General features: G+C 45.7%; 1 protein-coding gene across 6 annotated transcripts; it reads left to right on the forward strand.

Annotated features, from left to right (window-relative positions):
* Positions 1-1,065: 1,065 nt before the first annotated feature.
* LOC119063186 (histone-lysine N-methyltransferase PRDM9-like) lies at positions 1,066-23,085 on the forward strand. 6 transcript variants are annotated; one of them, XM_053661962.1, is made up of 11 exons: positions 1,066-1,139; positions 1,634-1,722; positions 2,779-2,902; positions 3,185-3,295; positions 4,355-4,404; positions 8,217-8,373; positions 8,943-9,080; positions 9,283-9,554; positions 9,970-10,037; positions 11,146-11,339; positions 13,268-21,222. In XM_053661962.1, the coding sequence occupies exons 2-11, from the start codon at positions 1,663-1,665 to the stop codon at positions 15,226-15,228; spliced, it is 3,135 nt and encodes a 1,044-aa protein (XP_053517937.1). In that variant the 5' UTR covers positions 1,066-1,139; positions 1,634-1,662; the 3' UTR covers positions 15,229-21,222. The 6 variants fall into 6 exon arrangements, with proteins under 6 accessions (XP_053517937.1, XP_053517932.1, XP_053517933.1 ...); XM_053661963.1 differs by lacking the exon at positions 1,066-1,139 and adding an exon at positions 21,229-23,085 and having other exon boundaries at positions 1,204-1,722; positions 13,268-13,651; XM_053661957.1 differs by lacking the exon at positions 1,066-1,139 and having other exon boundaries at positions 1,190-1,722.
* Positions 23,086-27,808: the final 4,723 nt, after the last annotated feature.

Below are 27,808 nucleotides of genomic sequence, written 5' to 3' on the forward strand. Positions count from 1 at the left end.
AGCCTCAGAGATGTCAGGAGTCCTCTGGATCCCCATATGGGCCAACACATTATGTTGACCTTAAAAACATAGCTGTCGATTATTTTGCCAGCAGATAAGGGGTTTCAGAAACAGTCAAAAAATGCAGTTTAAGACAAGCTGTAGCAAAAGTCATTGGCAAGATTTATAAGTAAAAGAGAGGAACGTTATGTTACGTAGAGAAAGGAGGAAGTTGGGAGGGATCATCTCAACAGAAAGTGCACGGGAGGAAACCATCAGGGTGACGATGCAGTAGCAGCTAAACTGACTCTGCTCTGTGAACCCCTGTACTCAAATTTGATGTTATTTTCACGCAAAATACTTGTAGGTTTTTCCAGTATGTCTAAATGTATTTACTTTTGCTTGGTTTTATCTCGTCTTCCTATTTCTGAAATGTTTTTACACCTGAGTTACTTCAACATACCTATTGCTCATAACGCCACTACTTTGAGATGTGAAATTCTCCAAGTGTGTTTTCCAGTATACTTATGTCATTTGTTGTAATTAAATATTTCAGCCCTCTGGGACTTATTTTGTGTCTATGAGTTGCGTGGTCAGAATTTACTGACTTAAGTCTCCACGTAATGCAATGCAGTCATGACCGCATCCTCACTGCTTATGCAGCTCTATCTGAAAGTGGGTTTCAAAAGGGGAGTGGGGGGGGGGGCACGGACAGGTCTAGATGTAAGTTGGGGATCCCGAACATAGTCTAGTGGAACAAAGACACTTTGTCAGGCGGCAGGAGGCCCACGTCCACCCTAAGGTCCGGCCCCGGCTCGAAGATCCCAGGTCCTGCTGAATGGATTCCTCACCAGCTGCAGGACAACCAGCCTCGGAGCTGCAGGCTGCGGTGACTGGCGGTAGGAGACCCAGGGTAGCCAATCCCCGCGGGGCGGGGCGGGTCTTCCGCTGGCCAGTCCGGAACCCAGGGGGCTCTGCCCCTCTGCCCCGCCCTTTCAGCTTCTTCTGACCGCCCATTGGCGGGCAGGGCCCTGGAATCCCAGCACTGATTGGCCGCTATCCAGGATGAAACCTCCCCCCCTCAGGGCGGGAAGCTCCGGAGCCCAGAGCAGAGCTCCGCGGAGGTGGGCGGTGCGGCAGGGTCCCCGGGAAATTGACCGGTAAGCGGGGAGCCTCGCTGCGTGGACCCCTTAGCCCGAGACCTTCAAAGTCCAGCCTGAGAGACCCCAGATGCCCTCACCATGAGGGGCCCCAAACCCCGTCAGCATCGAGGGGCCCGCGTCCGCCAACCCGGAGGACCCACATCTCCTGACCCCCAACGCCTAGACCCCAAACAGCCCGAAAACCCCAGTTCCCCTCGGCTCGGGGCCCCCAACCTGCAGCTCGCCCGGAAAGACCGAATCTCCCCAAACTCAGACGCTAAATGTCGTCGTCCTGGGACCCTGAAGCCCCTTGATGGGAGGCTCCAAATCTCCGCAGCCGCAGGGTCTGACCGTCCCCCCGGCCTCAGTGTCCTCAGCCCGGAAGACGCCCCGGGCCGTCCAGCCCCTCCTCGCTCAGGGCCCCGCGCCCCCCTCTCCCGGCGGCCTGCCACCCTGCCGCCCAGACAGCCAGGAGAAAGCTGGTCAGCCCTCAGCGCCTTCTCCTTCCACAGGCACTCGGAGGACTCGGGGCTGGGACACCATGAACCCCGACAGGGGCCCGCAGCACAGCCCCGAGGGAGAAGCATGGCGGACGCTGCAGGTGAGCTGAGCGGCTGGCGGGGAGCGTGGGACAGGGCTCCGCAGACGCCCGGGCCTCGGGGTGACCCTGGCTGTGCGGGTGCAGAGCGCTGGTGGGAGAGAAGGGACTCCGCGGGGCAGGGCCGGTCAGGGTGTTCCGGAAAAACAACTCAGCCGCTTTCGGGTGTACGGAGTGGGACTTTTTTTATGCATGCGGACCCAGAGGAGGCAATCTCCAAATTCTGGGTCCCGAGCTTGGGCAGGGGCTTGTTTTTATAGTGTGGCATGCTGAAGCGATTTTACTAAGCCTACGAGCAGAAGCAGGTTTACAGAAGCAAGAAAGCAGGGCTGCTGAGAAAGCAGGACTGCTGATAGTGTTACAGGAAAATGAAGCAACCAGACACCGAGGGTTTCTGGAGTACGAGGTTTATTAACGTGCACGGGTCCAGGGGAGTCAGTCTCCAAATTCTGAGCCCCGAAGAAAGGATTCTTGGGGTTTATATAGTCTACGGGGTCTTCCCGTCTACGTAGCAAAGCGGGATACAGAAACGGAATACAGAAGTTAGTTCTAACTAGTGGCAAAAGCAGAGTACAAAGGCTAAATGTGGAAATTAGTTGTAGCTGCAGGGGTGCTAGCCCCAGCCCTTGTGACTGTCCTGCTGTTTGCTTTTCCCAGACGGCCTTATCGCTCTCCCAGGGCGCTTGGGGTTTGGGTGAACAAAAGTTTTCCAAAGCTTCCCACATCAATAGGGTCATCCAATGTTCTTTTGTTCGTACTTCTTAGTTACTTAGTTGCTCACCCCTCCTTATCTTAGTGGCTCAGCGTGTCCTTCTGACTTGTCTGGGCTTGTCTGAGCAGGTCTCCTGCTACAAGGGAAGTGGGAGAAGGCCCAGAGTGTGAGCAGACCCGCAGGACGGACGCACCCGGAGGAACAGCCGCTCAGGGACCTGGGAAACGACTCAGACAGGGATTCAGTGCTTGCAGCACAGGGACCACCGAGGCCCCGCCTGCTCCCTGCAACCGGGGGCTGTGCGCGTTCTTACTACATCACCGAGTTACTGTGTTTCCACTCTCCAGGCAGAAGAAGCTTCGAAAGACGCTTCCCTCTACTTCTCCAGGGAGGAGTGGGCAGAGATGGGAGACCGGGAGAGAAGCCGGTACCAGAATGTGAAGAGGAACTTCAAGGTGCTCCCCAACCTAGGTAGTACACAGGTTCTGGGGCCAGGGACCTGGTGAACCTCCCAGGCTGCTGAGCTGGCTCCAGCTCAGGCGGCTGCATTGGCCTGCAGCTCCCTCCTGCAAGGACACCGATCAAGGGGTATTTGCTCCTTGTGTCAGAGCAGGGCTGGTGCTGATGGTGTGGCACTCACAGCAACTCCTTGTAGACTCTCCCATCCCATCAGAGTCGGTCACAGGGGCTTCCTGGAGCTTCTTCCTCCTCCAAGCCCTGGGCTTTCAGGACAAAGGTTTTGTCTCTTTCCAGGTCTCAGAGCCCCTCGACCAGCTTTCCTGTGTCACCACCGCGGGCGGGCCACCGAGCTGGAGGAGGAGGACCCTGAGGACTCGGATGAAGAATGGGCTCCAAGGCGACGAGGTGAGGGGCAGGAGGAGCCAGAGCCGCCCTCCTGACAGGAACCTGGTTTAGGTCAGGCTGCATCTCAGGAGTTAACCACTGAGCAGGGTTTGCTTGTCCAGTGAACACACAGGATGCAGAACAGTGTGTGGTACAGTGAGGGGATACTCCTATAAACTTTCAACTGTGCAAAATCATCATAATATATTTATAGACACATTAATAACTAGTAAATGTATAAGAGCATACAAGTGAGTAAGAAATAACTAATTCAGAATAGTCATCTCAAGAGAGGGAGGCAGGTCTGGCAGGCGAGGACTGTTCGGACGCCTGGCTGCCCGATGGCTGCATGGAGACAGATGGGAACAGTATTAACATGGTGATGACGGGGGCTGCGGGGAGGGGCCAGGGTAGTGAGTAGTTTTATCACTGTATCATTTCCTAATGTCGGCCATGATGCCGTTCCATCCTGTATCATGAGTGTTTGTTTGATTGGTGGGGTCAGTCCACTTTCATGGGTCTCAGGTTGAAACACAGATGAAGTCAAGATGTGATCTTCAACTTGACTGGAATTCTGTTTCTGTGGTCATCAAACTGTGGATGCCGACCAGAGTCTAATGATAAGGAAGGGCGTGGATGGCCAGTGTGTGCACAGGGGGGAGGATACCAGAGAAAGTAGGCGAGGGGTTGGTAGGGCCGTTAGCCTGGTCAAGGCCAGTTTGAATGAAGACAACAGAGCAGAGAAAGGGTTATGTTGAAGACATGGAGTTTCTGTGCAGTTACTTTTATTAAATTTTTGTCAGGAGAGGCCAATGTATCTTTTAATAAATTATAGTAGATGCTTTATGAACATAGGGTGCAGTGTAGATGACATTTGTCAGTTTTATTTTATCATTCTAATGAAATTAGTGGAGGGCCCTAATAGAAGCATAGACTTTAATGATACCTCAGAAAATGTTTTCCAATCATCCTAGGATTGTTCTTGGACTACTCTCATTCAGAATTCTGTGTCTCTAATAAGAATCTCCACATTTTGGAAACATTTACAAACGAAAACACTGATTTCTCATCATCTTTCAGTGAAACCTTCTTGGGTGGCCTTCAAAACTGCACAGAGAAAACTTCAGAAGGTGAGTATTTCCCAAATCCTGTTGACAAGAAAATTTTCCTCATGGATAGAAATGCAGGTAAGAGTAGGGAAATGCAGAAAGTATCCTAGGAACTGCTGCCTTCCTTTTCTGGTCTCTTCAACACATTCTCCAATATTACCATCTTTTTTAAAAAATATATCTTATTGATAATGCCATTACAGTTGTTCTATTCCCCCCCTTCATTTCCCTCCACCCTGCACACCCCCTCCCCCACCATTCCCCCCCCTTTCGTTTATGACCACATGTCTCAACTTCTTTAGATTCTATATCTCCCCTACTATTCTTGCCTTCCCCCCTATCTATTTTCTACCTACCGTTTATGCTACTTATTTTCTGTACCTTCTTCCCCCTTCTCCTTCTCCCACTCCCCTGTTGCTAACCCTCCATGTGATCTTCATTTCTATGGTTCTGCTCCTGATCTAGCTATCCTCTTAGTCTGCTTTTGTTTTTAGGTGTGGTTCCTAATAACTGAGTTTGCTCTCCTTTCACTGTTCGTCTTTTTTGTCTTCTTTTTCTTGGATAAGTCCCTTTAACATTTCATATAATAAGGGCTTGGTGATGATGAACTCCTTGAGTTTGATCTTATCTGAGAAGCACTTTATCTGTCCTTCCGTTCTAAATGAAAGCTTTGTTGGATAGAGCAATCTTGGATGTAGGTCTTTGGATTTCATGACTTGGAATACTTTTTTCCAGCCCCTTCTTGCCTGTAAGGTCTCTTTTGAGAAATCCGCTGACAGTCTGATGGGAACTCCTTTGTAGGTGACTGTCCCCTTAGCTCTTGCTGCTTCTACAATTCTCTCTTTCATTTTAATCTTGGCTGATGTAATGATGATGTGCCTTGGTGTGTTCCTTCTTGGGTCCAACTTCTTTGGGACTCTCTGAGCTTCCTGGATTTCCTGGAAATCTATTTCTTTTGCCATATTGGGGTAATTCTTTTTTATTATTTGTTCAAATAAGTTTTCCACTTGTTGCTCTTCCTCTTCCCCTTCTGGTACCCCTATAATTCGGATGTTGGAGCGTTTAAAGATGTCCTGGAGGTTCCTAAGCCTCTCCTCATTTTTTTGAATTTGTGTTTCTACATTCTTTTTTGTTTGGTCATTTTTTTCCTCTTTCTGGTCCACTTTTTGACTTGAGTCCCAGTTTCCTTTTTAATACTATTGTTTTCCTGTGAATTTCCATTCATTTCAATTAGTTTAGCTTTCATATGTTCCTCTAATTTGTGACTAAAATCAACCAGTTCTGTGAGCATCCTGATCACCAGTGTTTTGAACTTTGCATCTGATAGTTTGGCTATTTCTTCATCACTTAGATTTATCAGCTCTGGGGCTCTAAGTTCTTCTTGAGCCATGTTTTGATTTGTTCGTGCCTGTTATGTATGAGGAGCGGAGCCTTAGGTGTTCACCAGGGCAGGGCCACCCAGGTCACTGGTTTGTGACCCCGTATGTGGGGGCGGGGTCAGAGAGGGACAATGGTGGTCCCCTCTACCGCTTCCTACCACTGGGGCCTGCAGGGTCTGTCTCACCGCTCGCTCCTTCACCAGTTTATCTGCTCGCGAATGTAGGACCATGGTCAGCCCTCAGTGGGTCTAAGGCCTTGCGCCCTCAGTGGGTCTGCCCGCTTCTCCACACCTGGGATCTGCCTACGGCTGCTGGCGCACCTGGGTCGCACGCCCGGGTTGGTCTGGTGGATCTTTTCTGCCTGACCCCGCTCTACTGCTGGCTCTTACCGTTTTGGCTGAAGGGTTCGTTGTTGTCAGACTTCCGTATAGTTCAATGTTCTGTGATTTTGGCTGGGTATTTTTGCTAAAACCTTGTTGTTTTTAAACTTGGTTGTGTGAGGAGGCACAGTGCTTCCATCTACGCCTCCATCTTGGCGGAAGTCCCCAATATTACCATCTTTTTTAGTGATTTTATTTATTGATGTTTTAGACAGAGGGGAAAGGAGGGAGAAAGTGAGGGAGAAAAGCATGTGGGAGACACACCTGTATGGGTTGCCACTCACCCACCCCCAAGCAGGGAACCTGAACTGCAACCCATGCATGTGCCCTGACTGGGAATGGAACTGGTGACCTTTCGGTCTGCAGGCCAGCGCTCAATCCACTGAGTCACACCAGCCAGGGCTCCTCATCATCTTAATAGTTAACAACTACAGCGATAATAGTAACTACCATTTGTTTCATTCTCACAATGTTTCAGACTAAGAATTCTATGTGAACTCACTCAAACATAACAACAACAACCCGATGAGGTATGTACTATATAACTGTCTCCATTTACAGTGAGGAAAGTGATCTTTCAGAGAAGTAAAAATGTTTGACTATATGTCTAAGATCACAGTATCAGTGGTAGTGCAGTCTGACCCATAGTTGCTTCTCTAAAACACTTACGAACTCATTAAAACTTCCAGAGTTTTGCCCTGGCCACCGTGACCAGTTGCTTGTCATGCTGCAAAGGGGAAGATCGCCAGTTTGATTCCTGGTCAGGGCACATGCCTGGGTTGTGGGTCAGTTTCCAGGTTGGGGTGTGTGTGAAAGGCAGTAAGTGATCAATGTTTCTCTCTCTTTCTCCCTCCCTTCCCCTCTCTCAAGAGAATGAACAAAATCTTTCTTAAAAGTTAGAAAAATAAACTTTTACAGTTTCTAAATTTTACATTATCTTATCCATATGTCATTATATCATTCATCTGAATGATGGTTTCAACCAAAGTTCTCTGCTATGCTGAAGTGAGAGATGCACTAAGACCCTCTGAATAAGGAAAGTGTACCATGTGTAGGCAACTTGTGCAGTGGATGGACCCAGATGAAGAGGAATGTAAAGTATCCAGGATCACAGCCTCCCACTCTAATCAAAAAAAGCATCTCCCACCCCTGAGGGGCTTGAGGTTTGATAACTGAGAAACAACAAATAATAAAATGACTTAAGGACTTCATATAGGTTGCACACTCTTCTATAGAAACTCATCCGTCCGGAACTGATCTCAAATGGCCTTTCCTATAGGGTGAAGTGGCAGCTTCTTTGTTCCATTGGGACTCCTTCTGAGTTCCAGTGAGGCTGCTCTCATCCTATTTAGAGTCATTTGTTCAACCCACCTCTCTCTGTGTTCTGTGAGCTCTTTGAGAGTCTGGTCCATACCTGAGACTTCTCAGAAGTCACAGGCCCAAATCAGGGCCCCTGAGGGCCTCCAAATGTTTGCTTCATGAATGATTTCACAATTACAGATTAAACTAGAAGATGATCAATGAATGCTGAAGGTAATTTCTGTGAGATGTGAAATATGGAGAGAGCCGAGAGGTAAATTGATAGGACTATAATCTCACATTCATACTGTATTACACAATTCCCAGAACACTTTCATGAGCATTATTTAATTGCACATTCACTGTAACATTGAAAATTAGCATGTCAGAGTTCATGAAACTGAAGACAACTAGCTACTGATACAAACTTATTCAAACAATTGGTGGGAACCAGCTACCCTAAGTACAAATATTCTTTCTAAGGTACTGCAAATTTTATCACCATTTTACCTATTGTCTAGATATGTTTCTGCCAACTGTTTCTTTATTCTCTTCCCAATATCCTTCATTCTCAATATTATACAAAAGAAAAGAGCCATAAGACATGAGTTCTAATCTTGGATTCATTATCCACATTGGCCCTATCCCCTCTAATATTCATACTCCCTAGGTATTTCCAAAGGTTGAAGTATTAAAGACATGCATATAAAATATACCATAAACCTTAACAAGTTAAATACATGTTATCTTTTAATATGTGACTCTTATATTGAAGGAAACATCCAAGATACCATTGAGCAATGAATGTAGTTTGAAGGATTTGTCAGGAACAGCAAATTTGAGGACTGCAAGTGACTCAGAGCAGGCCCAGAAACTGGTGTCCCCTCCTGGAGAAGCATGTGCCTTTGGAAAGCACACAAGACAAAAATCGGGTAAGAGAAAATAATTTGGAAAATTTAGTTCCTCTAAGTCATATAGAAGGGCTGATAAGTATGACCTAGGTATGTGAGGTGGACTGTGGATGGGCCCGGATTTAAGGTGGGCTAAGCTGAGACTGAAGTTAGCAATGGAGCTTTGGGCAAATCCTATAAATTCTCTGAGCTCCTGAATGCTAATGTGTAAAATGAAGATAAGGAAACATCACTCATATATATTGTTTGAAAACATTAAAACAGTTGACACATGCAACTTGTGCAACAAATCCATGTGTGATAATAGCAACCACACGGTGCTGGTGTTGTGTACCCAGGCCTTTACTCAATGCCTAAGACATACTGTGCACTTCATAAATATTTTATGAATGATTATAGGTTGGCAAATTAAACCTGGTAATGGGAAGATCTAGAAACTAAAATTGAATCAGTCATCTGTAGTTAGTGTGGAGTCTTCATCTTTTGATCCAATAGCTAACAGAGTAAAACACCAGGGTGTGCAAAAGGACAGGTGATAATTTGATGGGAGTAGATTGTGTTATTTGATAAAATGAGAACTAACACCCCAGATCCTACCAACCTCACCCACCTGGCCTTCAACTCAGAACTCAGGAGAAAGGACATTGACGTGAAGATGTATAGCCAACAAGAAAGAAAGGTCCCTGTGCACCAAGAGGTCAACGAACCCCAGGATGATGACTACCTTTGTAAGTGACCCTCACGAAGAAGCATGTTATGTATGATACAATAATTCCACCTGGTCCTTTGGTCCCCAAGTCATTCCCCTTCCTTAGTGACCTGGAGTACAGGACTGAGTCTCAATGATGTCAGTGCTGGATTCCCTCTGAAGCTCTTTGTGTCCAGGAACATGCGCTATACTTCCCTAACCCCTGTCATTCTCGCCTTCAGATTGTGAGAAGTGTCAGAACTTCTTCATCGACAGCTGTGCTGTGCATGGGTCCCCTACATTTGTAAATGACAGTGCAGTGGACAAGGGGCATCCCCACCGCTCAGCCCTCACCCTGCCCCCTGGGTTGAGAATCGGGCCATCGGGCATCCCTGAGGCTGGGCTTGGAGTGTGGAATGAGGCAGCTGATTTGCCAGTGGGTCTGCACTTTGGCCCTTATGAAGGACACATCACAGAAGATGAAGAGGCAGCCAAGAGCAGATACTCCTGGCTGGTGAGAACTATTTACCTCTTCTACTGTCCTCTGGCTTCCCACATTCCTTCTGAGGCTTGGAGAGACCTCACTTCCTACATGCTAGACATGGAGGGGACGATGTGGTTAGTTCTGTGTACTGACTGGACTTCACATGAACACAGAGCTCCTGTTGAAGGATCAGAAGGTAAATGGGAGCAAAGTGATACAGACACAAAGGAGTGGCTCCTCCCTTGTGAGGGTCCTGCTGTGATTGGACAGGTATACTCAGGTGTGTAGGTGATGAGTAAGAAAAATATCATGTGATCACAGCTGGCAGTTGAATCCCCATTCAGGTGGAAAGAGCTCTGATGACAATAGAGTAGCATAACTCTCCTGACTGTTACCTCCCCACAAAAAAGAATAACAGATCTTTATCTTCTTTTCCGAAACACAGATCGCCAAAGGGAGAAACTGCTATGAGTATGTGGATGGAAAGGACAGGTCCTGGGCCAACTGGATGAGGTGAGGCCACCAGGTCTCTGGGTGCCAGAGGGGACTCTCATCCCCCACAAGCCCATATATCTGTCCCTCTCATCATGCCTCCCTCAGTGGTCTCCCTTAATCCTTTTTTCCCTCTTTTTCTCCATACAGTGTTCTTTCATTTAGGTGACTTTTAGGAGAAAAGTATAGCACATGTCCTCAAAATATAAAATTCTCTGCTAGACACAATGTGGACACTGGAAAGGGCCTTGAAGAGCCTAAATTTACAGGGACACTCGATTACTTTATCAAATGAACATTAATTAAGCACTTACTATATTCTGCTTATGGTGAAGGAATACATTCCTTCAGATCACACAACCCATGTCCTTATGAAGGACTTCTTGCAGACAGACGTAAAACAGTTGCTTTTAGAAACATTTAACTATAATTTCCAAGAAGTGCACAGAGTTAAGATAGCACAAACCAAGGGTTGCGTAAACCCATGAGGGCAGCAAACCATCCTGATGTTACTTCTAACTAGAGCTGGGCTCTGGGGCCTGCAGAGGAATGGTCATGGGCCCTTTCCTGAGAGGGGCTCTCTTTTATCAGGGATAACAGAATGTGAATCAACCACTATCGTTTTGTTTTGTTTTACTAAGACAAAAAAACCTCCAATTTTCTATGGTACTTTTGGGCAGGCAAGTGAATGGTACCCTAAATAAAGTGTAGAAGGGTTGGAGAAAAGCCTCTCAAGAGAAAACAGACGTGGGTTGAGTACTGCATAATTAGTGAGCTAATTCAGAAGCAGAGCCCTAGATCAAGCACCAGGTTCTGTGGTTTAGAGTTTGGAGAATCCAGTATCACTGGATATTATGGCCAATCATGGTGGAGGTTAAGTCTAGAACTGGGTGTTAGAAAGTAGTATTAGGCAGGATGAACACTGCAAGCAGGACTTGGACGTAAGAATTCACATGACATGCTGGCAGACGCTCAGGCACTGAACAAAGATTCCCTGGAAGCATTAGGGGCCGTGGGCAACACCAGAGCCTGAGGGCCTTAAGAATCAATGAGGAGGTGGACATGGATGTAACAGGTACTGAGAATTCATCACTGTGCTTTTCTTTCCCGTCATCTGCCTCAATCCCAGGTTTGTGAACTTTGCCCGGGATGATGAAGAGCAGAACCTGGTGGCCTTTCAATACCACGGGCAGATTTTCTACCGAACCTGCCGGGTCGTCAGGCCGGGATGTGAGCTGCTGGTCTGGTGCGGGGACGAGTATGGCCAGGAGCTGGGCAGCAAGTGGGGCAGCAAATGGAAGAGAGAGCTCATGGCCAGAAGAGGTGGGTACCACTGTTCTTCAAAACAGAAAGAAAGGAGAGAATTCTCTATAGAAACATTTATGATGCAACTCTTAAGTACAGTAAAATCTACTCTAAAGTCAGTAAAGTCTCAAATCACATGCTTCAGAAATTCGTATGCCTTTGACTCTTAAGCAAAATTTTTATTTTTAAAATATTTTGTACACAAAATACACAACTGCGTGTAGTGCTGAAAGACTGAGAGGCAAAAAAGAAAAGTTTACAAGCACTAACCAGTTCTCTCACCCAGGCAGTTTTTCTGACACTTTTATAGTTGTTGTTTCTTCTTAATTTTCCTTCATACTTCTAAATAAAACATTTTTGTTTGTAGGCATTCATTATTTTTTAAAGATTTTGTCCTGGCTGGTGTGGCTCGGAGGATGGAGCACCAGCCTGTGAACTAAAGGGTCACCAGTTTGATTCCCAGTTGGGGCATATTCCTGGGCTTTGAGCCAGGTCCCCAGTACGGGGCATGTGAGAGGCAACCACACATTGATGTTTCTCTCCCTCTCCCTCCCTCCCTTCCCCCTTTTCTGAAAATAGATACATAAATAAAAAATTTTAAACAGGATTTTATTTATTTTTACACAGAGTGGAAAGGAGGGAGAAAGAAAAATCAATGTGCAAGGGAAACATTAACCGGTCGTCTCTGGCACACCCCCAACTGGCCCCCAACCCTGGCATGTGCCCTGAGTGGCTATCGAACTTGTAACCTTTCAGTTTTCAGACAACACCCAACCCACCAAGCCACACCATTCAGGCAGGGCGCATTCATTCATCATTTCAGTGAATTATCATGAGAGATCCTACTCTGTGGTGCACAGTGTCCTGGGACCTGGAGATACAGGTTAATATGAGGATCAGAATCACTGCTCTTGAGAAGCTGACGGGTGAAGGAGGGAAACCCAGGCACACGTGCTTCTGTGTGCATAACACCACACAGCGGTTAGTGCTTTGGAGAAAACTAATGCAGGACAAGGGCCCAAAGATCAGTGTGAGGGGAGGTGCCGTGTGGCAGGTGGTCGGGGAAGGGCTCTCAGGAGACAGCATTTACAAAAATACCTGCGGGCAGAGGATCCCAGGCAGAGGGAGCAGCTAGTCCAGGGAAGAAAAACGGTGTGGCATTGAATTGGATGAGGCTCACTCAGGTCTCGTCTCAGCACAGAGGGTAAAAACAGATCGGACAGATGCTTAGCAGCCCGGAGGTGCAGTGCCGATGATCCGAGTTGAGACACTGGGGACTTTCCTGAGTGAAAGTGTGCAGTGGTCAGCTGTACAGTGGTGTGTTCTCTATTCTGATTATGCTTTGTTAATTTTTAGAAGATAAACTCCAGTGGGGAATCCCCTCAGATTACTTCATCTCCAAGTGAGAGAGCATGGTAGATTGCTCAGAGAGAAACAGAAGTCAGACCTGAAAGAAATGTGGTTGAAATATTTTGAAACAGGTCTTCTTTGTGTATTTGAAATAGTCTAACTAAATGAGATGAAGCATAAATATTTGGTCTGAGGCTTGAGGAAGGACATTTCATTTTACTATTTTGGAAAACAGAGAAGCAGTTCCTAGTTGGAGCCTGTGGTTTTCCTCTGTAATGTGACTTAGAAGATACCTGTACATGGGAAAGGTCACTGCAGTTCCATCCACACAGGGAGTGAAATGGCCTCTCATGCTCCAAAAGTCCCTAGTCTGGGCAATATTAGAAAAGACCCTTGGTGTGGGTTTTCTGGATTTCTGAAGAGGATGCACTGCATAAAAGTAAACAGGAAAATAGACGGGGAGTGGACACTGGGATATAGAGGTTGCGTTGTCACCACAGTAAGAGGGACTCACGGGGCAGGTCTTACCAGGAGACTAATCATACAGCCCAGGCATTGTCCTCAACATCTGCCCTGACCAAACCTTCCTCTTTCAGCAGAACCAAAGCCAGAGGTGCACCCATGTCCCTCCTGCTCTCTGGCCTTCTCCAGTCAGAACTTACTCAGCCAACACGTGAAACTCCGTCATCCCTCTCAGATTCTCCCAGGAACATCTGCAGGAAAACACCTCCAAGCAGAGGAACCCTGTCCAGGGGATCAGAATCAGCAGCAGCAACATACTAGTACACACAGCTGGAATGATACAGCTGAAGGTCAAGAGATCAAAGAAAACTCCAAACATTTGCTTAAAAGGATCAGTCAGAGGAGAATCTCAAAACCCCTTTTCCAACCTTCCAAAGAACAAATGAGCTCTAGTGAGCACGAGAGAGTGATGGAAGAAGAGCCCCGGAGAGGCCAGAAAGAGAATCCAGAGGAAACAGGCAAGTTCTTTGTGAAAGGAGGAATGTCAAAAATGGTAACAATCGAGCATGGAGGGTATTGGCAAAGCATTGATGATGGATCACATCTCATCACACATCAGGGGACACACTCTGGGGAGAAGCCCTATGTTTGCAGCGAGTGTGGGACAGGCTTTACACACAAGAAAAATCTCATCAGACACCAGAGGACACACTCAGGGGAAAAGCCCTATGTTTGCAGGGAGTGTGGGAGAGGCTTTACATGCAAGTCAAATCTCATCACACACCAGAGGACACACTCAGGGGAAAAGCCCTATGTTTGCAGGGAGTGTGGGCGAGGCTTTGCACACAAGAAAAATCTCATCACACACCAGAGGACACACTCTGGGGAGAAGCCCTATGTTTGCAGGGAGTGTGAGCGAGGCTTTACATGCAAGTCAGATCTCATCACACACCAGAGGACACACTCTGGGGAGAAGCCCTATGTTTGCAGGGAGTGCAGGCGAGGCTTTACAAGCAAGTCACATCTCATCAAACACCAGAGGACACACTCTGGGGAGAAGCCCTATGTTTGTAGGGAGTGTGGGCGAGGCTTTACATGCAAGACAAATCTCATCACACACCAGAGGACACACTCAGGGGAAAAGCCCTATGTTTGCAGGGAGTGTGGGAGAGGCTTTACACGCAAGTCAAATCTCATCACACACCAGAGCACACACTCTGGGAAGAAGCCCTATGTTTGTAGGGAGTGTGGGCGAGGCTTTACCTGCAAGTCAGGTCTCATCACACACCAGAGGACACACTCTGGAGAGAAGCCCTATGTTTGTAGGGAGTGTGGGCGAGGCTTTACACAGAAGTCAAATCTCATCACACACCAGAGGACACACTCTGGGGAGAAGCCCTATGTTTGTAGGGAGTGTGGGAGAGGCTTTACATGCAAGACAGGTCTCATCAGACATCAGAGGACACACTCTGGGGAGAAGCCCTATGTTTGCAGGGAGTGCGGGCGAGGCTTTACATGCAAGTCACATCTCATCACACACCAGAGGACACATTCAGGGGAAAAGCCCTATGTTTGCAGGGAGTGTGGGAGAGGCTTTACACGCAAGTCAAATCTCATCATACACCAGAGCACACACTCTGGGAAGAAGCCCTATGTTTGTAGGGAGTGTGGGCGAGGCTTTACCTGCAAGTCAGGTCTCATCACACACCAGAGGACACACTCTGGAGAGAAGCCCTATGTTTGTAGGGAGTGTGGGCGAGGCTTTACATGCAAGACAGGTCTCATCAGACATCAGAGGACACACTCTGGGGAGAAGCCCTATGTTTGCAGGGAGTGCGGGCGAGGCTTTACATGCAAGTCAAATCTCATCACACACCAGAGGACACACTCAGGGGAAAAGCCCTATGTTTGCAGGGAGTGTGGGAGAGGCTTTACAAGCAAGTCAAATCTCATCACACACCAGAGGACACACTCAGGGGAAAAGCCCTATGTTTGCAGGGAGTGTGGGAGAGACTTTACACATAAGAAAAATCTCATCACACACCAGAGTACACACTCTGGGGAGAAGCCCTATGTTTGCAGGTGGAGTGAGTAAGTCATTAGCATTAAGTCACATATCAATAGCCATAGGAAGTCCACAGCACCTTACTCTCCCCAAGATTGTAATTAGTATACAAGTAACTGGTTAAACAAACCCTCCAATTTCAGTACAGGAGATGAAATGGACAAACAGTTCCATAGTGATATGGGGATGTCAGCACCAAACTCGTTCATGGTTTTTTGACCTATTCTAAAATGTTTTGTCTCCATACACATCTCTCATTTTCCCAATCACTGAAAGCAGAGGGTTCCTAAAGAGCCACAAAGAACTCAGCCGCTGAAATTCAACTACTGCAAATGTGTAAATGTGAAATCAGTCTACTTTTGTTACTCCCTGAACAGAGGGATTTGAGACAGACTCACCCAGGGAGGGAATTCCCCAGAGTCCTGGAAAGCGCCTTTTCTCCTAATCAGCTCCCTACCCCTCCTCCCTTGTCTTCTCTTGGCTCTTCTGCTTTCCTATAACCTCTGGAGTCTCAGAGGTGAATGGCAGGGAGAGATGGATGCCTGTGGGTAGACGTGAGCCGCTCAGTCTGGGCACTTGGTCTTCCTCACTCCTTGCTGCCTTTTCAGGGTCAGCATTTCCTGGTGCACAGCATACAGATTCCACATCAGTCCATACTGGGTGTGAATCTCAGCTCTGTTCTCTCCAGCTGTGTGACCTAAGGCAAGATTCTCAACTTCTCTCTGCCTGCTTCCTAGTCTGCGCAGTGGAAATGGGAACTCCAGCCTTTTGGTTTGACATTCGAAGTTGAGTCAGCACAGACAAAATCTGGCAAGAGGATCACTGAGGTCACAAGCCCTACTGAACAGCCTTCAGTGCCCATGTCTTCCTGGTCTTTAGTGGTGGACAAAGGAAGATTAGGACAGGGTAGGGGTCTGTAGCCAAATTCAAAATTTGAGCAGACCCCACTGCTTTCCCCACATAGACTGAGCTGCCCTGAGAAGGAAGCCTGAGGTTGGGGGTGTGCCTCCCCCTGATCACCACCCTCTCACTGAGCCTGGGCATCCTCAGAGCCTCCTCAACACAGGCAGGTGGTGCTGAGAGTGAGCTGTGAAACAAGACCCTCACCCACCCCTTGCTGAGAACTGACACTGGGAACAGCACCTGCCTGCACTGGGGTGTTAGGATAGATGGTGAGCCAAGGCAGGGAGGACGAGGAAGAGGAAGATGGGTGTCACCCAATGACTCTAGTCCTGTGCCTGGTCCAATTCCATTGTCAGATGTTCCAGCATCACAAGAAACACCATGCTAACACGTTGAAATTCTAGGTATTGTTTCCACTATCTGGGAAAGAAAGGCTTTCAAACTGTATTCATCCCAAGGCCTAGAAAATGGAAGGGTGTCTACAGCACTCACGGAAAGGACCCCTAAAACAAATCTGGTTAATTCCTTACCTCTGTCCACTGTCTTTTATGAGAGGGTCTCTAATGCTTACAGAAAGAGCCCATTGTTAGCTTTGGGTAACTGCCTCAACTTAAACTGTCTCCTGTCATGGATCTATTTTACAACATGACCAAGTGGGGTCAGAAGCAAGATAAGGGTTCAGGCTAACAACCCCCACACATACCTACGTTTGGGTAGTCCCCTTGGAAGTCCATCCCCTTGGAAGCTGGCACCACTTTTACCCACTAACTATATAAGTCCTTAGGACAAAGGGCCTGGTGCTCTTACCTTTCGCCCCCACCTCAGCAAGACCTGTCCTCTCCCATGAGAATGTGTCACTAATAAACCCTGCTTGCATGGCAATACACTTGACCTGTGATCCCTTACTGTGTTGGCAGGAACTGAGTTTCTCCTATGACAGGTGCACCCAATCTGCACATGGCATTCATGAAGCCTGCAACACAGCAAGTTCTGTAATGCACCCTCCTTGTGCCTGGGCCCCACAGAGTTTAATGCACCGCTGACACCATCTCAAAATGATTACTTATTGTATCTTTGAACTTGTTTGTGAAGTCTCATGGGATAATAGACATGCACAATGTTGGTCATTCTTGGCCACCCGTCCCCAGGTAATCTCCACAATGGCCCAGGAACACAAAATTCCCATGGACCCAATGGGTGGGAGTCCAACAGGACTCAAGGTGAGAACAGGGTAAACATCTACATCTGCATGAGCATAAGGAAGGGTGCCAACAGCTCCCAGAGGCCACACTTTTCTAAGAACCGGAGCTGAGTTCAATATACAGAGATGTCAAACATTTAGTGAGGACCCCATCAGACCCTCTCCTGCACGAGGGAGACCTACGCATGACCCACCCCATTCCTGCTGCAGTGGTTTCACCAAAGGGGGACAACAACCCCCATGACCTGGAAGGATGATCTCCGTGCCGCAGATCTAAAGTTCACCACCTCGATTATCAATCCGGGCATGTGCCTGAGTTGAAGGTTCAGTCCTCAGTTGGGGGCTTGTGAGATGCAACTAATAGATGTTTGTTTGGGGTTTTTTTTCTCTCTCTTTCCCCTTCCCATCTCCTGTGTAAAGTAAGTAAAATCTTTTTTTTTTTTTTTTTTTTCAAAAAGACACTTGAACAATAGGAAAGTAACAGCATGTTCTTGGAGAGATAAATATCTCCATTTCCCACGGTTACCTACAAATATAATATGATCTAGCTTAAAATATCAGGAAAAAAATTTTTATTCCTCACCTGAGGACATGCTTATTGATTTCGGAGAGAAGGGAAGGGAAGGAGAGAAACATCGATGTGAAAGAGAAACATCAAAGGGTTGTCTCCCCACTGGGCACCAAACCCACAACCTAGGCCTGTGCCCTGACTAGAGCTTGAACTACAACCTTTCGGTTTATGGAATTGTTATGGGAGAAACTCAGTTCTCCTTGCTGACACAGTAAAGAATTACAGGTCAGCCAGTCTATTCATGAGGAACCAGGGTTTACTAGTGATATGTTCTCATGGAAGAGAACAGGCCTTGCCAAGGTGGGGGTGAGAGGTGTAGATTCTGGGCAGGGCAAGGTAAGGATGGCAACAGTCAAGGGCAAGGGTGGCAAGAGCCTCAGGTCCTTGGTCCTGAGGAATTAGGTAGCTGGCAGGATTTGGGTGAAGAAGTGACATATTAACTGGTGGGTAAAGGTGCTACCAGCTTCCATGAGGGAAGTAACTACCCAAATGCAGGCATGTGTGGGGGTCTGTTAGCCTGAATCCTTATCTCACCCCAGGCCCCATTTGTTCCTCTTGTAAAACAAATACGTGACAGGAGCCAGGTGAAGCCAGGGCAGTTACCCAAAATTATAAATTATTTATGGGCTTTCTGTAAACATTAGGTACTCCCTTGTAAAACAGATAGTGACCATAAGTAGGCAAGTAACCAAAGTTGTCTTGTGGGCTTCTTTGGGCACTGTGGACACCCTCCCACCTACCAGCCAGACCTTGGAATTAACACACAGTTTAATTCTAAGGCTTTCCTTCCCAGAAAGTGGGAACAATACATAGAATTCCCTCCTCGTGCACTACCATGTGTTTCTTGTGACATTCTGAACACCTGGCACACCTGGCACTATTATCAAATCCGGCTCAGGACGGCTGAGTCAGGGGGTCAGACATGTCTCCCTCCTCCTTTCCTTAGTTTGCTATCTTTCCTACCTTACAGGACAATGCTCCAGCAGACTGAGCCACATTGGCCAGGGCTCAGCAAAATTTTTTAAAGTAAAACAAGCTCAGTTTCAGTTTACCTGTTAAAATAAGGAACAAGTAAAAGTTGTATTACAAAGCTGTGGGAAGTACAACAGTGGATTAATGCATCATGAATAGACAGATTGATGGAAAAGAATACTAGGTTCATTAATATATACAGATCCACATAGAAATTGTGTTTTACTTACTTTTTAAAATTTATTGACTTATTTTTCATTTGGAACATCTATCCTTTGCCTCTCGTATGCTCCCAACTGGTGACCTGGCCCACAACCCATCACAGGTGGGCACAGATAACCAGGTTCTTGATGATAGCAAACAAGGAATTGAACAGACCAAAGAGAGTTTATAGCAGACAGAGAGCAGATTTATTGATAGTACACTGTACGGAACACAGGAGCGGGCTGACTCCAAACAGGCTGATCTCAGGAGCTGGAGGGATTCTATACTTACAGGGTAATATTTCTTGGCTAGTTTTAGCAGGGTTTTATTGCCCATGTACAAGTAGTTCTATTACTTTAAAGCTACTACACGTGGTCTCCCATGATCTTCCTTGACTAACCACCAGGGAAGGGGGTCCCACAAGGTTGATTTATTACAATGCTATTATAATGAAGCAGGGGTCATGTAGCACCTTCTGTGCAGGTATAGTTATGATTCGCCATGATTCAGTGCTTTTCCAGAAAGCAGGAACAACTGGTCTTAGAACAGGGTCTCTGTCCTGTATTGGTGTCCTTTCTCTTAGCCCTGCCGCACCTCCAGAGTTTCCTCCTGACCATCTCCTGCCTCAAACCCAGGTAGGTGCTCTGACTGGGAATGGAACTGGTGACCTTTTGGTTTGCAGGCAGATAGATGCCCAGCCCACTGAGCCACACCAGCCATTGCTTGAGGCTTGCATGTGGCTTGACCAGGGATCAAACCTGCAGCCTTCTTGACTCCCCCCCCCAAAAAAAAACAACCCTGAAGAGATATAAAAAAAAACTTCACATGACCCTTGGCTGTTGTGGATCAGTAGACTGAGCACACAGGCTTGTGAACCAAACGGTCACAGTTGGATTCCAAATCAAGGCACATGGCTGGGTTGCAGGCCAGATTCTCAGTTTGGGGTGTGTGAGAGACAACTGATTGATGTATCTCTTACACACATCAGTGTTCTCTCTCTGTCTTTCTCCCTCCCCTCCCCCTTCTCTAACAAATTTAATTTTTTTAAAATAAACTTAACATGAGCAGCAAAATTGGATTCAACATTTAGGGATGACCCACTATACCCAACGTTTCCTTCTGATCTGCACCAAGGTGTTTTCCCAACGCGAACACCAGGTGGCAGAAGAGAGGCACACTTGGAACACTTTTTCAGTGGTCATGTACTGTAAAGCAAGTTTCAAAAAACTTCAAAACATTGAAATTATGGAAAGCATATTGCTGACACTAACTGAGGTCAACCTATTAATCAGTAACAAAGGGTTACTAAAAAGTCCTTTTTTTTCAAAGTGATGAAATGTACATCTAAATAACATTTGGTTCCACATTCCTAGCTGATACATTATGCCCACTTTTCCCTTGGACCTGCAATAAGGTGTCATTTCCTAAAATGACCAGGAGATGGCAGCAGAGACCGACAATGCAATGCATATCCTACTAAGGGCCTGGCTGAAAGATTCCTTCACTTTTTACCTTGAGTTACAAAGACGGGCACACTTTTCACTGTCCTCCCACAACAGAACTGAACAATGTCACCAACGTTTTCTTGCACTGCTCTCTGCCATCTTCACACAATTTCACCATTCCATCGTCCCACAACATTGTTTTCTTTCGAAGCAGAGAGCTCTTCCAGGTGTCTTATGCAGTCTTCCAGGGAACAGAAATTTTTCCCCATAAAGAAGAATTCAGAGAGACAAAATAGATGGCCATGGGAAGGAGCAAGGTCTTCTGAGTACTGCGGAGGAATCAGGACTGTGCAGCCAGGCTGGAACCGTTTTCCCTGGTCACCAAAGAGATATGTGCTCTCTCACCTAATCCTAACCTTCCGCACCTTCTGCTCCCAAATTCCGGACTCTTTCCCTCAGGTGGCACTTTCAGTTGGTCTGATGGGGAGCAGTACCCGTTGCCAGTAACCGGCTGGCTTTCCGAAACCAGCTCCTGCTGCAGGACTCCCTCTCCAATTCACCACAAGGGCACCATCACCTCCTTTGGGTGCAGACAGCCCTTTGGATGACCAAGTGGTATTTCCTTTGTTTGCCCACAATCTCTCTCATTCCACATAACTCTCAAATGGCAAACATTCATCCTCCCTCCACACACACGATCTTGATGGAAATTGAGCATTTCCCTTATGTTTCAGTGGAGAACCGCTTGTGGGAATCCACTCATGAAGGTCCCCCACCATCCTGCTGAACTCCTGTGGAGCCCAAACGGCAAAGCAATTCATGTAACCAAGCTGGTGCAAATGATTTTCGAAGCCTGAGTAGGACACTTTCAACATGTTGCCTGTCTCCCACCTGCCATGATGTGATCTGTCCTCAGTGAACATCTCCCATGGAGGGCTCTCCACTGCACCTGGCCCGCCTACCTGTGGGAGAAGTCTCCAGCATGAAACTTTGCAATAAACTTCTGACACATTCGGTCAGGCACAGCATCTTCTCCACACAAACCACAGATCTTTTCTTGCTTTACAGTTGCCCTTGTACCTTTCTTGGAAAGACTAAGCCAAAGGGGCAGAAAATGTTCCTTATGTTCATGCTTCTCTGTGAAAATGGCCAAACATACATTTACCACTTGTAGTGATATTTTTTCTATCACACACTGATAGTACACCTGTCGTGATACAGTCTCACATGATGGTTTCAAATAGTTAAAGACAAGTCATGGTATCCACTGCAACCCCAAGCCCTAATCCTAACAATGCACCATGCCATGCACCAGACACCGGACTGGGTGTCCCAAGCCTGTCCCTGACTCCAGATGCCTGACTCTGGACATCATACTCCACAGAATAGTCTTTTCTCCTACTTAAACCTGTAAACCCTTGAAATGTAATCAACTCATATCTAAAGCCATAAAACAGGTTTCTGTGAAACAAGTTATATTAAATCAAGCAAATTAGATAATGCAGTGATGACATACATAAGACCTGAGATGCATGAGGCTGCTGCTTCCATATCAAGGCACACCCTTCCAAAGCAAAACTGATGAAAGTAAATGAGTAAATGTGGTGTCCTCCTGATTAAACAATTCTGGGTAGCAGGAGAAGCTATCCATAGCGTAAGAAGACCACCCACGGAATTGAAGAAAATGGCTGCACATTATACTTTCGATCAGACTCATTCTTCCACAACAAAGAACTTTATGAGTCATCAATGAAGAGACACCTGTTCCTCCGGCCCGCGGAGCAGTCAACTGGAGCTCGACCACCTACCTAGAACAAATGGGTTGGGGGGACAAGAGGCGCGAAGAATGGCAGCAAGACAAAAGATTCTGATCAAGCTGCAAACTTTATTTTTCCGAACTGGGTATATACATAGGGGAGGAGGGAGAGATTAGGTTGCTTGCTATTGGCTAGCTTGAGACAAAGAAGGGCCTGCTTATTGGTTACTTGGGTGCAACTGGTACTCGTGGACACCTCATGTGCCTGTAGCCGATTGGCTTGTGGAGCGCACAGGTTCCTGTAATCAACGCAATGTTTTTAGCTAGAAGCCAGGTGTAAGGTTCCCAACAACCTGTATTATTTTAAACATTTTATTTATTATTTTTAGAGAGGGTGAGGGAGGAAAAAAGAGAGGGAGAGAAACAATCAATCTGTGATTGCCTCTCACATGCCCCCTACTGGGAACCTGGCCCTCAACCCAGGCATGTGCCCTGACTGGGAATTGAACCAGAGACCCCTTTGGTGTTTACAGGTAGGTGCTCAACCAGTGAGCCATGACACCCAGGAAGACATCTATATTATAAAAAAGAAAACTTGAATAGTCTCTTGTAATGAGAAGATATTCATAGAAGTGGTAAAAAAAAATACCAGAGAAGATGTTCAATGGCTACATCACAGCACAATACCCCTTCACAGACACTACAAAGGCTATAATGAGAAAGCAAAACTGAGAAATGTTTATGATCAGAAACTAATATTGGAACAATTGACCATTTCTTTTGAAAATGTAAAATATTGCAGACCTTGTATAAAATGGTTTGACATTTCATCAAAAAATTATCCTACTGTGTTCAAATCTACTTTGAAATACAATCTGAGAAATTGAGGACAGATGTTATAACAAACTTGTACATGATTATATATAACAGCACTGTGAATAAGAATTGAAAGGTAGAAAGTATTCAAATGTCCATCCACAAGTAAACGAATACACAAAATGTGGTTATTCTGTCACTGAAAAGGGACTGGACCCAAGGGGGGTTTGCCCTGGAAAGGTCTCACGTGTGTAGGTTCTTGACCTCCTGCAGCAAAATTTCACAACACAAATCTAGAGAATTTTGAGAGTTTGTATATTAAATCTAAGGACAGTGAAACAAAGGAAGGGCTTCAGAGAGAAGAGGCACAATCACAGCAACAAGAGTGAGCACAGGAGGAGCTGCTTCTTGAGAAACAGAAATTTAGATGCAAAGGTCCTTGGAGACAGGATCAGGGGGTGAGCCCGGGATGAGCTGCTGCTGCCCACAGCTCCCTGCCTGCAAGTCCCAGGGACCTTTGGAGATAATGAGAAACAGTGAAGATAAGCAGCAAAGAAGAGAAGGGAAGGTGCATGTGAACTCAATGAACAGCTCACACTGGGTCCTTTTTTTAGGGTTTTACCTGTTTTCTAATGTTGAGGACTTTAGAGAAGGTCTTAGAAGAGTCATCGCCACAGCATACTCTGCTTCCCAGGACCAGGAGTGTCATCGATGTGCTGATGCAACAAAACAAGCACACAGAGTGATCAGGGTCCTGCTCTGGTGACTTTCTCCTTCAGAAAAGTCACCAGAAAAGGGCTGGGACTGAGGTGGGTCTTCCCCTGTGTGATCTGGAATGTGTGAACCATTTGCTCTCAAATGTCCTTTTGTCAGGGAAGATAAGGGCCTCAGATTTATTACCTGGCTGTAAATTGCTAGGCCTTATTTAGCTATCAAATTTACTTTTTCCATTCCACTTGCCAAGGAATTTTCCTATTTTTTTTTTACAAACCTACCTCAACTCCATACACTTGTGAATTCATATTGGCATTGAATTTGTCAAAATGGTCATCTCTTGACAAACACCAGAGCCAAACTCAGGATCCTCGACACAGACCTTTGACTCCAAAACCTGCACCCTGGAGTGGACCCAAACCAAAACCAGGACTGCAAGCCCAAAGCCCCAAACCCAAAGCCTTGTGCCGTCACCCAAGCCAGACCATGAGGTCCGAAGACCAAACACCAGATGCCAGGGACTGATATTGGACCCTTAATACCAGATGCCAAAACCAAATTCACCAAAATTCACCAGATTCACCAAAACCAAAAGCTTCATCTGCACATGGACCTCCATGCAAACCCAGGACACAAAGCCACATCCTAAGAGGTACAAGACTGTAGACCCACAACCGAATACACTTTGACTCTGAAGCACAGACCCTGGACACAGGATGCAGATCTATAACCAGGACACCAAGGCCAGATTTTGGATTTGGAGCCCTTTGCCAGGCCCCTGTGGCCAGAGGCCAGAGGTAGGAGCTGAACCAGTTCCTCCCATTTTACACAACCCCGTGATTCAATAAGATAAAACCCTTGTCTCTCCCAATGCAAACTTCAAAATTTACCAAACCCAGCAGAAATAGGCCAAAAGACAGAGTCAAGAAAAAGGATGCTGACCTTGGAAGGCAGATGTCCATGGTCTCTCAGTTGCAACAGGTTCAGGAGTTAGCACTGTCTCACCATTCATTCCACACTGCCAGCTTTTCAAACCTGTGGGGAATTATTTTCCACAAAAAGAGATTATTTTCCACAAACCTTGTCGACTCTAACACCTGTGCGATAATAATTAAAATAGCACAATATAAGATATAATCTTGTATCATAAGATCAATACAAGATATTCAACATTGAATACATGCATGAGTACAAATGAATACCGGACAATGCGGTGTTATCAGGTATACAGGACCTTTGGGAGTCTGGGGAAACAGGGCCTTAGAGAGGTAAGATGGGTGATAGAGACAGGAAACTTATGAAAAGTGCAACCTTCATGGAATGTTACTTTTTGGCAGACAATCCTACGAACTATAGGATGCAAGCTAAGCTAATAAACTTTTCCAAATTTCATTAACGTAATTATTCAGTCGAAAATGGATTGCTTTGCTAAAATTGTTAAATCTTGTGGCAACAGCAGTGGACACAGCCTGGGAGAGTGACCAGCTGCCAGGAGGGCCTTGCATCGCCCACAGGGGGTCAAAGGTCTGAGCATCTCAGTCCAGTGCAGTGTGGACTGTCCTCCTCTGCCTGCAGCCAGCAGAGTGCAGCAGAGCCCATGAGTACAAGGCAAGGGACCGTGAAGCCACAACCAGCAGGCGAGCCACGGCCACATAGGTGGGACAATAACATTTGTCATCTCTAGTGACACATGACGTGGCAGCAGAAAGCCACACTTGGGACATTTTTTCAAAGGGACCATCCTGTGCTAGGGCAAGTTTTAACAAATTTCAAAGGACTGAAATTATATACAGTATGTTTCTTTCTGTCATTACTGTTAACATAGAAATTAGAAACAAAAGTTAACTAGTTAGTCCTGATATATAAAACTTACTAAATACACATCTTAATAACATTGCAATCAACATTCATTGATATTCTACTACAGTCAACCACTACCCCCCACCTGCCACTAACATGTTATTCCCAAAAGGTCCACGAGATGGCAGCAGAGATGCACACTTGGAACGCTACCATTTCCTTAGCCAAAAGGTTCATTAGATTTTTAGGTAAAGACACAATGAAAGTGACGTGTTTCGTTTTCACCAATAATTTTATTGAACAAGGTATTCACTGGTTTGTCCCACTGCTTTCTGTAGTCTTTCAGGCACTTTCATAATTCCATCTTCCCAAAAGTTTTTATCTTTTGGGGAAGACAATAAAAAGCCAGTGTCAACAAGCATCGCAGCATTGAAAGTATGTACGTTTCTCTAAGTGCTATTATTGCACTGAAGCTAGAATTCATTACGACTGGGTGACTGGAAAGGCCTTATATTTGGTAGTTATGTAATACACTTCCAAATAACCACAAAAATACAACAATTTGAATTACAAAATAAACAGAATGGGGATAAAGATACCACATACTAAAACTTATGAAAAACATCTTCGCCCTTAAATGCACAGTCTCAAAAATAGAAGCTGAAAATTTACAACTTTTGTGCCCATACTTCTAACCTAAAATAGTAAGTGAAATCCAAAGAAAGTAGATAGAAACATTCACGTCGACTTATCTGCAAGTGTATATACATAAAATGATGGCTATTTTTTTCAACTCTTAGGTAAAATTTTGAATAACTGTTTTCTCATTGTTGAAGTAAGCAGCAACAAAGTAAGTTAAAAATGCTTTTCACCCACACTTGGGACTTTTTAAAAAATGACTACATTTAGCTATAAAGCAGGTTTCAACAAATGTCTCACAAGCTATGTTTATTGCTCTTTTTGCCATTAATCTGAAAACCAGTCACAAAGTAACTACAAAGTCCCTATATTTAGATGTTTTAAATACACTTCTAAATACCTTCCCAAAGTAAATCACAGTCAGAGTGGAAAATAATTTACACAGAAAAATAATAAAAATACTGCATGCCAGACCAACATCTTTCTGGTTTCAAAAATGATAAAAGCTTCAAACTGTTTCTAAACCAAAGGTGAGTTTTGCCCCAAGGGGACTTCAGGCAACGTACTGAGCCATTTTAGATTGTCCTGAGGGGAAAGGAAGTGAGGGTGATTGGCAGCAAATAGAGGTATTGGATGCTAATAAGCACCTACAATGCAGAGGACAATCCCCCAGGAGAATGAATTCTCTGGCCCAAAACATCCACGGTGCTGAGAATAAAAACCCCTGCTCTGTATCATGAAGACTCCATTAGAATACAAACAGCACGTCCCTTTGCATCCTACATCTGAAAGGCTGCCTTTCTTTCAGATCTAAGAACAGGAAGCATGGAGGCTAAAACTTAAAGAACAAAAAATGCCAGCCGTCTTGCCAACATTGGGGAGAAGTGTCCTGGACAATAGGTCAGGCGGCAAAGGAAGATCTGTCCACTTAGCAGACCATATCACACTGTGATCACGCAGAGTAGTCATCTGAGGATCCCTGCTTCTTTCCATTGCTGATACATCACTTTAATAACTGATTCATGATGTTACTTAGAACAAAGAATTTTATTTTACTCTGCTAGATTCCAGATTTGACCATCTGAAGTTTTTCTCTTTGAGGATGTGGACATTGGTTACTTTCTGTGTTCCTCAGATGACCTACCTGGGGCACATTTCCTGTCACAGAATACTTCTGATTTCTGGAACACCATGCTTCCAGGCCCTAAACTCACTTAAAATGCTAAGAAGGATGTTACTATCTTATTTAGTCATTAATATATTCATGACTAACAAAGACTATTTTTCTAGCTCCTCACATTACCTCACAACTTCCTGTTTTCATTCAAGCTTTAACTATTTCTAGGTCACCTACAGCTACAACCATGTAATGATCATTATTGCATGAGAGCATGTTTACCTTCATAACTCATTAGAATCAACAGAAAAGTATCACAATAGAATTTAGTGCAGTAATGGGAAAATAACATGCAGAAATAAATATGTAGAAATGCTAAGTTAAATTTGTAATTTTTAAAAAGACTCAGTAGAAACGAAACAGGTAAAAAAACTGGAAATAAACTTAACAACAATGTACAGCATCTATATGA

The sequence above is a fragment of the Artibeus jamaicensis genome, unplaced genomic scaffold, assembly GCF_021234435.1.
Source record: "Artibeus jamaicensis isolate MK-2021 breed Jamaican fruit bat unplaced genomic scaffold, CSHL_Jam_final contig_233, whole genome shotgun sequence".
Classification (NCBI taxonomy): domain Eukaryota; kingdom Metazoa; phylum Chordata; class Mammalia; order Chiroptera; family Phyllostomidae; genus Artibeus; species Artibeus jamaicensis.

Excerpts from the sequence above, each read along its gene's own strand:
- LOC119063186 (XM_053661957.1), top strand. The coding sequence starts at position 1,435 with ATGGGAGGCTCCAAATCTCCGCAGCCGCAGGGTCTGACCGTCCCCCCG. Across the intron at positions 1,723-2,778 it reads AAGCATGGCGGACGCTGCAG|GCAGAAGAAGCTTCGAAAGA; the intron begins GTGAGCTGAGCG and ends TCCACTCTCCAG. Across the intron at positions 4,405-8,216 it reads CACAGAGAAAACTTCAGAAG|GAAACATCCAAGATACCATT; the intron begins GTGAGTATTTCC and ends CTTATATTGAAG.